A 14,321-nucleotide genomic window follows, 5' to 3' on the forward strand; every position below is an offset into this window, starting at 1 on the left:
GCACCTGTAAGGTCTTCGAGTAGGTGGCAGAACCCCTGCTTTGAGAATTTGGGTAAGGTTTGTTCCTCCATCCTGCTTAACACTCTTCCGTTCTAGGGATATAGCACGTTTTCATTTCTTTCATATAGATTCCTAGGAGTGCAATTACTTGGTTGTATGGTAAGTTTATGTTTTAACATTTTTTGAAACTACCCAGCTGTTTTCCCAAGTGGCTATGTCATTTACATTCAGCAGTGCATGAGGGTTCTAGTTTCTCTATGCATCCTCACTAACACTTGTTATTGATTGTCTTCTTTATCATAGCCAATCTAGTAGTCGTGTATTGGTATCTTATTATGATTTTAACACGCGTTTCCCTGTGGACTAAAGACTTTGAGCATCTTTTCATGTGCGCTTATTAGCCATTCATAGAACTTCTTTAGTAAAATGTTTATTCAAATCTTTTGCCCATGTATGAATTCAGTAAAGTTGCAGGATACAAAATCAACATACAGAAATCAATTGCATTTCTATACACTAATAATAAACTATCAGAAAGATAAATTAAGAAAACAATCCTAACACTCATACAGCGTTGGTGGGTCTGTAAGTTGGTACAGCCACTATGGAAAACAGTATTGAGATTCCTCAAAAAATTAAGAATAGAATTGCCACACGACCTATGTACTCCACTTCTGGATATTTATCTGAAGAACACAAAAACACTAATTTGAAAAGATATATGTACCCCTATGTTCATTGCAGCATTATTTACAATAGCCAAGATATGGAAACAACCTAAGTGTCCATCAATGGATGAATGGATAAAGAAAATGTGATACACACACACACACACACACACACACATATACACCATGGAATATTACTTAGCCATAAAAAAGAATGAAATCTTGCCATTTGCAGCAACATGGATGGACCTTGAGGGCATTATGCTAAGTGAAATAAGTCAGACAAAGACAAATACTATGTGATCTCACTTCTATGTGGAATCTAAAACAAAACAAACAAAAACTCCTAGGGACTTACCTGGTGGTCCAGTGGCTGAGACCCCATGCTCCCAATTCAGGGGGCCCGGGTTCGATCCCTGGTCAGGGAACTGGATCCCGCATGCCACAACTAGGAGTTTGCATGCCGCAACTAAAGATCCTGAATGCCGCAATTAAGAGATCCCACATGCTGCAACTAAGATCTGGCACAGCCAGATAAGTAAATAAATAAATATTAAAAAAAAAAAAAACCCAAACCAAACCAAACAAAAACCCCCAAGCTCATAGATACAGAGAACAGATGGGTGGTTGCCAGAGGTGGGGGCTGCAGGGGAGATGAAATGGTGAATGTGGTCAAAAGGTACAAATTTCCAGTTATAAAATAAGTCATGGGAATGTGATGTACAGCATGGTGACTATGGTTAATAATACTGTATTGTATGTTTGAAAGTTGCTAAGAGAGTAGATCTTAAAAGTTCTCACCACAAGAAAAATATTCTATAACTAAGTATGGTAACAGATTGCAAATAGACTTATTGTGGTGATCATTTTGAAAATATACAAATATAGAATTATTATGTTGTGCACCTGAAACTAATATAATGTTGTATGTCAATTATAATCGACTTAAAAAAATCTTTTGCCCATTAAAGAAAATTGAGTGGTCTTTTTGTTATTTAATTAACAGAACTCTTTATATATTCTGGATACAGATTCTTTATCAGATATATAATTTGCAAATATTTTCTCCCAGTCTGGATTTTTTTATTGTTTTTTTTAGATGGTATCTTCTGAAGCACAGAAGTTTTTAAATTTGATGAGTCCAGTTAATCGATTTCTTTTTTTTTTAATGCGCAGTTTATTTTTATTTATTTTTTATTTTCTATCTTTTTTGACTGCGTTGGGTCTTCGTTGCTGTGCATGGGGTTTCTCTACTTGCGGCTAGCGGGGGCTACTCTTTGTTGCGGTGCACTGGTTTCTCATTGTGGTGGCTTCTCTTGTTGCGGAGCATGGTGGCTTCTCTTGTTGCGGAGCATGGGCTCTAGGCACATGGGCTTCAGTAGTTGCAGCATGCGGGCTCAGTAGTTGTGGCACATGGACTCTAGGGCACGCGGGCTTCAGTAGTTGTGGCACACGGGCTCAGTAGTTGTGGCTCGCGGGCTCTAGAGCACAGGCTCAGTAGTTGCAGCACACGGGCTTAGCTGCTCCACAGCATGTGGCCTCTTCTCAGAGCAGAGATTGAACCCGTGTCTCCTGCATTGGCAAGTGGATTCTTAACCACTGCGCCACCAGGGAAGTCCTCAGTTGCTTCTTTTATGGATTGTGCTTTTGGTGTGTAGCTAAGAATACTTTGTCAAACTCAAGGTCGTGAAGAGTTTCTTCTAGAAGTTTTGGAGTTTTTGCTCTTTTACTGAGGTCTCTGATCCATTTTGACTTAATATTTGGTTTGGTGTAAAATTTAGATTGAGATTTATTTTTTGCCTATTGTGCAGAAAAGAGTTATCATAGCCGGCCTGAGATGGCTATCCTTAGAAAGCCCTGCTTGCAAGGTTGGTGTTTGGCTGGTATCTGGAAACTTAGATTTCAGGAGAGTTCCCACCATTCCCAGAACTGATAAGAGGAGCTCACTATACTTAAAACTATTTGCACAAACAATGTGGTTTATATTGAATACCCGCTTTCCTTCTAGGAGTCTTGAATTTTGGAACATGCTAGGCAGAGGTGTCTACCTGACCAGCCCCCAGTAAAAACCCCAATGAGCTTCCATGGAAGATAGCATTTTCACGTGCGTTGTCACAACTCTTTGCTGAAGGAATTAAGCATGTCCTGTGTGACTCTTTTGGGAGAGAGGACGCTTAGCGCCTGTGCCTGGTTTCCTTCAGACTTCACCCCAGGCACCTTTCCCTTAGCTGATTTTGCTTTGTGTCCTTTTGCTGTAATAAATCAGAGCAATGCGTACAACTATATCCTGAGTCCTGCAAGTCCTCCTAGTAAATCACTGAACCTGGCAGTGGTCTTGGGGACACTGACATGCCTAGGGATGTCCAATTGCTTCAGCATCATTTGTCAGAAAGACTTTTTCCCCCTTGAATTTTCTTGTCACCTTTGTCGAAGGCAATTCACCATAAATGTAAGGATGTATTTCTGGATTCTGTTCAGTTTCATTGCCTTTCCTTATGCCAATACCATATCTTGATTACTGAGGCTTTATAGTAAGTTTTAAAATCAGATAGCATAAATCCTCTAACTTTGTTCTTTTTCAAACTTCTTTGGCCCTTCTAGGCCCTTTGCATTTCCATATAAATTTTAGGCTCAGTTTGTCAATTTCTACTAAAAAGCTTACTAGTGTTTTGATTGGAATTGCTTTGACTTGATAGATCAATTGGAGAGAATTGACGTCTTGACAATAGTGAGTCTTCCAATCCATAAACATAGAATGTCTCTCCATTAAATATCACAGCAGTGTTTTGAAGTTTTCAATGTACAAGTCTTGTGCTTCTTTTCTTAATTTTATTCCTAAGTATTTTAATCTTTCTGATACTATTCTGAGTGAAATTTTCTCAATTTCATTTCAAGATTGCTCGTTGTTAGTATATAGAAAAAAAAATTGATTTGTATATTTTGAATTGTATCCTGTGACCTAACTAAATTTATTAGTTCCAGTATTTGTTTTGTGGATGCCTGGGGACTTTATACATGCAAGATTATGACAGCTGTGAATAAAGACAGTTTTACTTCTTCCTTTCAATCCAGATGCCTTTCATTTCTTTCTTTATTTTATTGCTGCTGGCTTGAACCTCCAGTATGGTGTTGATTAGAAGTGGCATAAATGGACATCTTTGCCTTGTTCCTGATCATAAGGGGGAAAGCATCAATCTCTCGCCATTAAGTATGATGTTAGCTGTGGGTTTTTGTAGATGCCCTTTATCAAGTTTTGTAAATTATCTTTTATTCCTAGCTTGTTATGGATTTTTATCATAAATCTGTGTTGGACTTTATCACATGCTTTTTTCCCTGTATCTGTTGAGATGACAATTTATTTTTTGTCCCTTATTCTGTTGATATAGTATGTTACATTAATTGATTTTCGGATATTAAGCCAACCTTGCATTCCTGGGATAAATCCCACTTGGTTGTGATGTATAATCCTTTGCATATGTTGCTAGATTCAGGTTGCTAATATTTTATGGAGGATCTTTGCATATGTATTCATGAAGGATATTGATTGGTTATTTTGTTTTCTTGTGGTATCTTCCTCTGGTTTTGGATCAGGGTGATATTGGCCTCATAGGATGAACTGGGGAGTGTTACCTCCTCCTCTATTTCTCATCCATTTCCTTTTAAGGGGAAAATTTATGGTCTCTTATGGGTGACTAGGAGCAACTCCTTTTTCTCTTCTCAAGGCTAATTCTTACAGAGAGGTCTTAGCATTCATGTCAGGCAGCTCAGTGTCATTGGCTATATCCTAGGTCCATTTATTGGCAGGTGTGGCTCAAAATGGGGCAGGTGCCCAGCATCCCTGAGACACCTTATCTGATCACATCTGGCTCCTCCATCTGCAGGTAGACCCTCAGAACTTCCCTATGGGGACAAGGGTTGGGGTATCTGCTCACCCGGCAGCTGGGATGCTTGGCTGAGGATGCTTCTCTCCCCCTTCTCTTTTAACAGAGCAGCCACAAACCAAAAGGTACGGGAGCAGGTGCGTCTGGAACTGAGCTTCTTGAACTCAGACCTACAAATGCTGAAGGAAGAGCTGGAGGGGCTCAACATCTCGGTGGGAGTCTATCAGAGCACAGAGTAAGTGGGGGCAACACTTCTTTTGGATACTTTCTGAGCCTTGGAACAAGCCTACATCAGGGATGGTGCACAGATAGGCCTGAGGGTGTGGCAGACCCCACTTTGATCCAATTTGGGGTTGAGCAAGGTGTAGGAATTAGAGGGATGAACCCATGGAGTTTGTTGGAAATACCTGGCCAGTTGGACAAGAAGGCATTTATTTGTCCTGGAGACACACGGGACATAGTTTTACAGGAGAGCTATGTGGCTGGGTCCAGGCGGGGAGATGGCATCTCTCAGGTGGCCTGGGTGGTGGCTCTGTCATAAAGATGCCCTGGAAGGGCGGCTGTGGTTAGCTGTGAGAGCCAGCCTGCCAGATGGGTCCCAGGAAGCCCTGCCTTCTTCCCTGTCAGCCTCAGCACCATGCACACGGTCTGACTCTGGGTCATTCTGTTGATAAGAGTACAAAAACATAAAAACTGCCTTTTATATCAAAGATTATGAGACCTTTGCAAGTTCCCTGAGGAGACAGTGTGACTGAGACACTTTGGAAATGTCCCCCATTAAATATTTGAGAAACAAATGTTCTAATTCAGAAACATCCCTTAGGGAGTGTTTATAGGAGACGAAACGTTGAGGTGTGACCTTCAGAAAAACTCAGAGAGTCTCCCACCCCAAGGTGAGCTACCTGGGAAAGAAAAGTCCATCTTTAAGAAGAAATAACTTTGAGGGGACTTCCTTGGTGGTCCAGTGGTTAAGGCTCTGTGCTTCCAATGCAGGGGGCGTGAGATCGATCCCTGGCAGGGAACTAAGATCCCACATGCCGCGTGGGGCAGCCGAAAAAAAAAAAGAAAAAACTTGGAGCTCTAAAGAACAGTTTACATACTTTTCTGTGTGGGGAAGTGATACTTCTCAAACGGTAAGGGAGTCCCAGGGGAAACCCAGTCAGAAAATAATTCCCTGGATTAACAGAAGGAAAATGTTGGGGAACCTTGAGTCACCTTTGGAATGTACTTTTCCTGATTGTCCCCAATCCTCTGCACTGTCCCCGAGGTGTTTTTCTGAGTCACGTGTGAAACCTCTGCTCCTTTGGTGACTGTCCATGAGCCAGCCCGTGTGTCCTGCCTTGCTTACCTGTGGGTTCCCAGTGCAGTCTGACACCTAATCAGAACAGTCAATGCACAGCTTCCCCCAGCCTGTGCTCTGGTATTAAATTCCAGTGTTTTGCCCAGAAGGTCAAAGTTCCTCCAGGAGGCAAGGCTGGGCCAAACTTTGGTGATAAATGTAGGATGTTTCATATTCCCCCCTCACCATACTGAAGCACAGGGCTGTCCTTCACGAGGGTGTCCCCCAGAGGCATGCAGTTAAGGCCCCTGTGTGACCACGGTGCGGCTCTAAAGTGTCCGGTCGGTCCCCTGTGCATTGGGAAGAGGGGAGAGAGATGTGCAGATGCATAATGACACCTTGCATTTCCATCTGCCCCTCTTCCTGTTTTCAAAGCAGATTGTTTTTTTCTCAGGTTGATTTTTAAGCATTTCTATGAGGTAGGCAGGGAAGAAACAATCTCATTGTGCAGATGAGAAAACACAGGGAAGCCGGAAGTTACGGAAAAAGTTATATTAGCGCAAGATGGAGGGCGGGGCGCCCTGGCCCGGAGGCCTCGGGACGCTGGCTGCTCCTGGACAGTCACAGGGAGAGCCAGCCCCGTCGGGGTCAGGCCAGGAGCACACTGGGGCCCAGAGGAGGGCATCACGGCCTGTCTTCATCTCCTTCTAGCAGGATCCAGCTTTCCCTCAGGAAAGGGCTTTGGGGAAGCTATACACCCCGCTGGGGCTTGCCTGCTTTCAGCTTAGCCCTGTTGTTTTCTGTCCCCCACAGAGGCAGCTTCAGCTTACAGCCTATTGTCCACTCACCCTGCCTGCATTCCTGGCCTCCTCCCTGGGCTGGGCTGAGCAACCCCAGGAGGTCTCCTGTTACAGGTCTGGGAGCGAAATCCCTGTTTGCAAAACATAGCTGAGCCCCATTCACTTCCTGTTAGCTCTGCCCCTAAGGCCACTCCCAGGGCGACCTGTTGGGTAACCAGCTGGTGAGTGTGGGGAGAGGAGGTGGAGGAGAAACAGCCGGTCAGGGTCTGACCCAGGGCTGGGAGCCAGGTGCGCTTAGGTGTCAGATGGGGTCCCTGCCCTCAAGGCCTTCCCTGTGCTGGGGATGGGACGCCTAGAGGGATACGCCATATAGGAGGAGGTCCTTGAGAGTCCAGGGTTGGAGGGCTGCAGGAGAGATGGGACTCGCTGCAGTGAGGAGAGGTGGAGGGGGATGGGGGTTGGGTGGAGATGGTGGAGATGCTCCAGATGGTGGAGCAGTGGGTACACCAGGCACAGCCCCGGGTGCACAATAGGTTCTCAGCACAGTTGCTCAAAGAAGTGTAGCGATTGGAGGGCTAAATCAGGGTGGAGCTGGTAGGGGCCGCATGTGTTAGGCTGGGTCGTTTAAAAGTTGCCGGGGACTGGGACCAGTTTTGGAACAGAGATGGGGACGTGACCCGAGTGGTCTTTATGGAAAATGAACTGGTGTGTGCTTGGCGGGGGGAGAGCGGGTGGGGACCTGAGCTGGGCTGCTGGGGGAAGGCGGGGGGGTGCAAAGTGGCCGGGATAAGGATGGTCATGTACCTTGCTGTGTTCCTTCTAGGGAGGCATTTACGATTCCCCTGATTCCACTTGGCCTGAAGGAAACCAAGGACGTTGACTTTTCAGTGGTTCTCAAGGTAAATCTCAAAGCCAGGGGCACTGGACTCACTGTTTAAAAGGGAAATGTAGAAGCTGTGTATCCCTTGAGAGTGGCCTTAGGTTCAATGTGCCAGAGTGTCAGTTGATTTCTGCAGGATGGCCTTGAGCACCCTCAGAGCCTGTGCCATCCTTTCAGATGCTCCCTTTCATCTGGTCACTGAGGCTTCTGGGGAAGGGGTTGGAAACCCGGGCCAGTCCACCCCAGGAGGCAAGTCAAAGAGGGTATATAACCAATTTAGGCCACGTTTTTGGAAGAATAGCCAAAGTTTTTGTCCCTCAACATTTTATTGTGAAAATAGAAAAACTGAAAGAATTTTACAGTGAACCCCTGTATACTCACTACCTAGGTTCTCCTGTGAACATTTTGCTGTAGTCACTTTATCATGTTATTTGTCCATTTATGCATCCCTGAATCTATACATCAATCCATTTTATTTTTTGATACATTTCAAAGTAAATCAGGGAATTCCCTGGCGGTCCAGTGGTTAGGGCTTGGCACTTTCATTGTCGGGGCCTGGTTTCAATCCCTGGTCGGGGAACTAAGATCCCACGAGCCACGCAGCTTGGCCAAAAAACAAACACAAAAAACAAAAAAACACCAAAACAAAGTAAATACTTGAATAGCTTAAATACTTGAATAGCTAGAGTTTATGGATCCCGCTGCTCCCTAATTCCTGGATGTCTACCTTCTCTTTTCTTTCTCTCTCCCCATCTTTCTCCCCCCACCCTTCTTTCCTTCCATCTTTTTTTTTTTTCCCAATAACAACCTTATTGAGATATAATTCACACACCGCACAGTTCACATCTTTAAAATGAACGGTATCTGGCCTCCCCTTAGCCAGTGTGTCCCTGGCAAGCAGCGTTACTTGTAGGCCCGTCTGTGTCTGTCACTGTGCAGGGTGCTGTTGATGTCACAGGCCCTGCCTTTGGATCCCGTGGTTCAGTAGGGGATCCAGGTGGGAAGTGGAAGATGTGTTCTGATGGAGTCGCCCAGAGATGCCTTGGGGCCAGGAGAGGCCTTTCGGTGCCTGGAATGCTTTCCTCTTCCTCCTTGCCCCACATCCATCACTCTGAGTTTTACTGGCTCACCTCAAACTTCCATTTAGGAGGAGAAAGTGGTTATGAGGTGGAAGGTAGTGCCTGTCTCTGAGCTTTCCAGCTCAGGCATGGTGTATAGGAATGAATCCCAGCGTCGTGAAAAATGCTTCAGAGAATTTTGTTTCTTTGCACAGTAATCCCGTTGGTTGACTCATCTTGGACTGCTTTTAATTTAGAAAAGAAAAAAATGGTTGTATGGCATTTTGGGCCCTACACAATTTGCCCTTTTAAAAAGCAATTGGGGGCTTCCCTGGTGGCGCAGTGGTTGAGAGTCCGCCTGCCGATGCAGGGTACACGGGTTCGTGCCCCGGTCCGGGAGGATCCCACATGCCGCGGAGCGGCTGGGCCCGTGAGCCATGGCCGCGGAGCCTGTGCTCCACAATGGGAGAGGCCACAACAGTGAGAGGCCCGCGTACCACAAAAAAAAAAAAAAAAAAGCAATTGGTTAATGCTTCAGAAGCCTTTGCACTTGACTTCCAATCTCAATCAGAGACTGCGTGAGTCCCTTGACATATAAGCCCTTTCACTCATGGCCTTGTGGACTGCTCCTTGTTTAAATCCAGGTCCCGGGCCCTGTGAGTTTGGGGTTTATTTTGGAGTTTGAGAAGGGACATTGGTAGTCTTCCTGGATGCAGATTGCCAGAGATTTTATTTTCTGGGTAGGAAACAATCCACAGCTATATGGCAGCTTTTCAAAGGTCCCCTGAACTTTTAGATGTGACACTTGCCACAGGTCTGTGAGATTCCAGACAATGCTTATGTCTGTGGAAATGTTTTAGTTGCTTTTGTAGAATAGTTTCTTTTAAGATTTAGTTTGTTGCTTGGTGCCAGAGCTGCAAGAGTGCAGGCATTTGGGGGCGCGGAGTAGGTGAAGGAGATTAAGAGGTACAAACTTGCAGTTATATAATAAGTAAGCCAGGGAGTTATAATATACAGCCTAAGGAATATGGTCACTAATACTGTAATAACTTAGGTGTTAGGTGGTTACTAGACTTGCTGTAGTGATCATTTCGTAATGTATGCAAATGTCAAATCATATGTAATACATCTGAAGCTAGCATAGAATTGTAGTCAACTACATTTCAATGAAACAAAAAAAAGAGACATACTTAGAACCACAAAATGTCTGAGTTTGGGAGGAATTGTAAAGGTTACCAAAAAATAAAGATAAAAATAAAGAACACAGGCATTTAAAAGGGAGACTGTTGGAGAAACTTGGGAATTTCATGGGCATCTGTAAGGATCCAAACATGTCATGTGCTGAATTCACATTAATTTCCCCAGTGGGGGAAAAAAAATCACATGTTGTGGTTATGGCCAAGTGCTATTCAGCTGGGGCTTCCAGCCATCTCATTTTAGCCTAAAAAGGACTCTACAAATGTCAGTCATACAAAAATGAGAATGTTTGGGGGATGTTCTGTTTTTCCTTCCACATTTGTCCTTGAGAGTAACACAGACAGGTGCCACAGAAGTAGTTTGACCGACTGAATTAGGGCAATTCAAGTTGTCTTTCAACTCTGTGTATCCATGTGATGTTTAATGGTCATTGAAGCTTCATGGTCTGATTTTTTTCTGTTTTAAATAAATGGACTTTAAAATGGCTTCATAAAAAAACACGATCAAAATCAATTCCCTTTCAGAGAATTCACAGGGTTTTTTGCTTTTAAATATGTCTTTATTAATTTATTTTTCCGACTGAGAACAGTATTGCAAAACATTCAGAAAATATCAAGACACGTAAAGATCCCTCACAGCCACACACCTCCCTCCCCCACCCCCCCCCCTCCCCACTGAGCTATGTAACTTGCTCAGTACTTAATCTTTGAGCACTCGATCTTGTCCTCTGATAAGGGGGCCTGCCTTAGGAGGCTGTGAGACTCCTGTGATCTGTTCAGGCTTAGCATGGTGTCTTCTGGTAGTAGGTGCTAAATAAGGTAGCTATTAATTTCATTCTTTTTTAAAAATATTTATTTATTTGGTTGCACTGGGTCTTAGTTGTGGCTCACAGCCTCCTTAGTTGTGGCTCACTGACTCCTTAGTTGCAGCTCGCTGGCTCCTTAGTTGTGGCATGCATACTCTTAGTTGCAGCACGCATGTGGGATCTAATTCCTTGAGCAGGGATTGAACCCGAGCCCCCTGCATTGGGAGTGCAGAGTCTTATCCACTGTGCCACCAGGGAAGTCCCAATTTCATTCTAAGGCAGCTTTCAAATACTGTTGTCAGCAGCTCTCTGAGCACGTTTGCACACTTTACTGAATATTCCCTTTGGATAAATTTCTGGATGAGGATTTGGTAGGTCAAAGATACATGTTAGGGATTTCCCTGGTGGTTAAGACTCTGCGTTTCCACTGCAGGGGGCACTGGTTTGATCCCTTGTCAGGGAACTAAGATCCCACATGCAGCACAGCCAAAAAAAAAAAAAAAAGATACATGTTACCTAATTACCCACCAGAAGTGGTCCTGCCTTACATTCCCACAGTGTATGACTGCTTACATTGGGTATCGCTTATCATTTTGATTTTGTGAGGTCAGGCAAAAATGATATCATGACAGTTTGCATTCTTTGATCAGTACTAGAGTTCCCACTTTTGTTTATTTGTCCTTTACATGTGTCCTTTTGGAAATACCTATTTCTGTCCTTTGTCTGCTTTACCATAGAGTTGCTTTTAAGAGTTCTTTTACATATGAAGGAGAGTAATGCTTGGTAATGTACGTTACAAATATTTCTCCCAGTAGGTTCTCTCCTTTAACTTGTTTTACAAGCAATACCAGTTTAAAAAGTACATCTTTTTTTTTTTCCAAACAGATTTTATGTTGTTAAGCTTAACAGTTCTTCCCTTAACAATTCTTCCTTGATAACATGTTCAGAAAGGCATTCTCCACATCAAGAAGATATAAATATTTTGCTATAGTTTCTTCCAGTGCTTTAAAATTTTTTGACATTAAATCTTTAATCAATCAGGAATTTGTGTGTAAAAAAATGAGGTGTAGTACTCTTTTTATTTTCACCAAAAAATGGGTACCCAGTTTCCCCTGAACTATGTCTAAAGAATCCATCTGTGAGGCTTCCCTGGTGGTGCAGTGGTTAAGAATCCGCCTGCCAATTCAGGGGACACGGGTTTGAGCCCTGGTCCGGGAAGATCCCACATGCCATGGAGCAACTAAGCCCGTGCGCCACAACTACTGAGCCTGTGCTCTAGAGCCAGCAAGCCACGACTACTGAGCCTGCGCGCCACAACTACTGAAGCCCGTGCGCCTAGAGCCCGTGCTCCGCAACAAGACAAGCCACCGCGGTGAGAAGCCCACGCACCACAATGAAGAGTAGCCCCCGCTCGCCGCAACTAGAGGAAGCCCGCGCGCAGCAAGGAAGACCCAATGCAGCCAAAAATAAATAAATACAATAAAAAAAAAAAAAGAATCCATCTGCGAAGCTGGATGCTGTCCATTTCACTGCGTGCCCCTCCCTCCCCCTCAGCCCTCCTCTACCTTGCTCTGTGCTGGGGGGCAGCAGCAGGCTCCTGCTCTGTGGCTTTCTATTGGGTGTGTCTGAGGGGGAGTAGCATCAGCAGGAGATGAGAGGATGGGAAGAGAGGGAAGTCGGGGCTTTTAACTCCTCAGCTCCCTCAGCTGGGTACCTTTTACAATCCCCCCCAGCAGGGAAGGTCCTCGTGGCTGTTGGATGCTCACCTCAGGCAGCCACCTCTCCAGGTTCCCGTAGCTCCTTCTCCCCCTTGACCCTTCAGCTCTGTGGTTCTAATGGCTCTGGAGGTCCTGCACAATCCTATGGTTTCCCATAACCCTGCCCACATCACTATAAGAGTTCTTCCCTGGGCTTCCCTGGTAGCGCAGTGGTTGAGAGTCCGCCTGCCAATGCAGGGGACACGGGTTCGTGCCCCGGTCCGGGAAGATCCCACATGCCGCGGAGCGGCTGGGCCCCTGAGCCATGGCCGCTGAGCCTGCGCGTCCGGAGCCTGTGCTCGCAACGGGAGAGGCCACAACAGTGAGAGGCCCGCGTACCGCAAAAAAAAAAAAAAAAAAAAAGAATTCTTCCCTTAAATTCACATCAGGCACACCTGTGTGTGCCCCTCCTTCCTGCCTGGAGCTGGTGGATGCTCCAGGCTTTTTCTCTTCTTTGGAATGCTGGCTTATGTTATATACCTGCTTCAGTTTGTTTCTGCTCCATACCTGGTTTCATTGTTTAATCCCTGTGTGTTTTAACACCAATTGGAGCAATCCTTCTTTATTACTATGCTTTCCGAAATGTTCTTGGCTTTTCTTCCGTGTTTTTAACTTCCATGTTTTGTTAGGTTTCTCCAAAATAGCACTTCTGGGTTTTGACTGAAATTTCATTAGATTCATCACTTAATTTGGACAAAATCGCATCTTTACAATACTGTACATTTTCATCCATGAGCGTAATATTTCCAATTGTTGGTAATCAACAAACAGCAAGTTTTATGGGGGCAGGGATCATGTCTATCTTGTTTTAAAAAAGTGATTTAATGAATAAACGAAACAATGAAATAACATGTCTTGCAGTAACGTTTAATAGTTATCTGCTTAATTAATTAAATTAATTTTGTCCCTAGGAATATTGTACTTTTGTTATAATTGTGAAAGTTTTTGATCCCCTGTTCTATTTTTCTGACTGGTTATTGTTTGTGTAAGAAAGGAAGACTATTAACTTTTTTTTTTCTAACTAAAGTATAGTTTATTGACAACGTTGTGTTAGTTTCTGGTGTACAGCAAAGTGATTCAGTTATACATATATATATTCTTTTTCATATTCCTTTCCATTATGATTTATTGAATATAGTTCCCTGTGCTCTACAATAGGACCTCATTGTTTATCCATTCTGTATATAATAGTTTGCGTCTGCTAGTCTCAGACTTCCAGTCCATCCCTCTCCTTCGCCTCTCCTCCTTAGCAACCACAAGTCTGTTCTTTATAAAACTATTAATTTTTAGTATTAACTTTTTGGCCATTTTACTGAATTCTTATTAGTTTTGTGGTTTTTTAGTTGACACTCTTGGAGTTTGTAAAAATACCATTATTTTGCACAAAAATTACTTTGTTTCTTCCTTTCTAACATCTATATCTTACTTTCTTAAATTGTTGGCTAGAGAACTTTCAGAATTACGCTAAGTAATGGCAGTGGTGGTAGACATCCTTGTCTTGCCCCTGATATTTACAGTGGGTTTCCGCTTGATATTTTTTATTCTACTAAATATGTGTAAATCTATCCTAGATTACTAAATTTCAAAGTCAAGAATACATTTAGAATGTATCAGAATCCTCTTTGACCTCTGTGAGTGTGACGTAAAGTTTCTCTTTTAACTTCTCATTTTAAGTGTAATTTCTCTCTTAATTTTAAGAACATTTTTGCCAGTGTCCACAGTAGTAGTTGACAGAGCAGCGTGCTGCTCTGGAAAGGATACAGTTCTCATCCTGGAGCATCTCCTGAGTCGTGGCCCTAACGCTGCTCTCAGGGATGTCATTGGAGAAGCCCTAGAGGAGCTTTGTCCCCCAGATCATCCTCACCATAGTTAATGTCACTAATAACATAATTAATTATATTTGAAAACCATTTCAGGGACTTCCCCCATGGTCCACTGGTTAAGACCCCGCGCTTCCACTGCAGGGGGCGCAGGTTTGATCCCTGGTTGGGGAACT

At 43.8% G+C, this 14,321-nt stretch overlaps 1 protein-coding gene across 1 annotated transcript in view; it reads left to right on the plus strand.

Annotated features, from left to right (window-relative positions):
- Window positions 1-14,321, plus strand: part of RHPN2 (rhophilin Rho GTPase binding protein 2) — a 57,762-nt gene that overhangs the window by 21,767 nt on the left and 21,674 nt on the right. Inside the window, exons 3-4 of the mRNA XM_060084391.1 lie at window positions 4,656-4,784; window positions 7,452-7,527. Of these exons, the coding sequence (XP_059940374.1) occupies window positions 4,656-4,784; window positions 7,452-7,527 (205 nt within the window). The remainder of the gene's footprint in view (window positions 1-4,655; window positions 4,785-7,451; window positions 7,528-14,321) is intronic.

Source organism: Mesoplodon densirostris, chromosome 19 (assembly GCF_025265405.1).
Source record: "Mesoplodon densirostris isolate mMesDen1 chromosome 19, mMesDen1 primary haplotype, whole genome shotgun sequence".
In the NCBI taxonomy this organism is placed as follows: domain Eukaryota; kingdom Metazoa; phylum Chordata; class Mammalia; order Artiodactyla; family Ziphiidae; genus Mesoplodon; species Mesoplodon densirostris.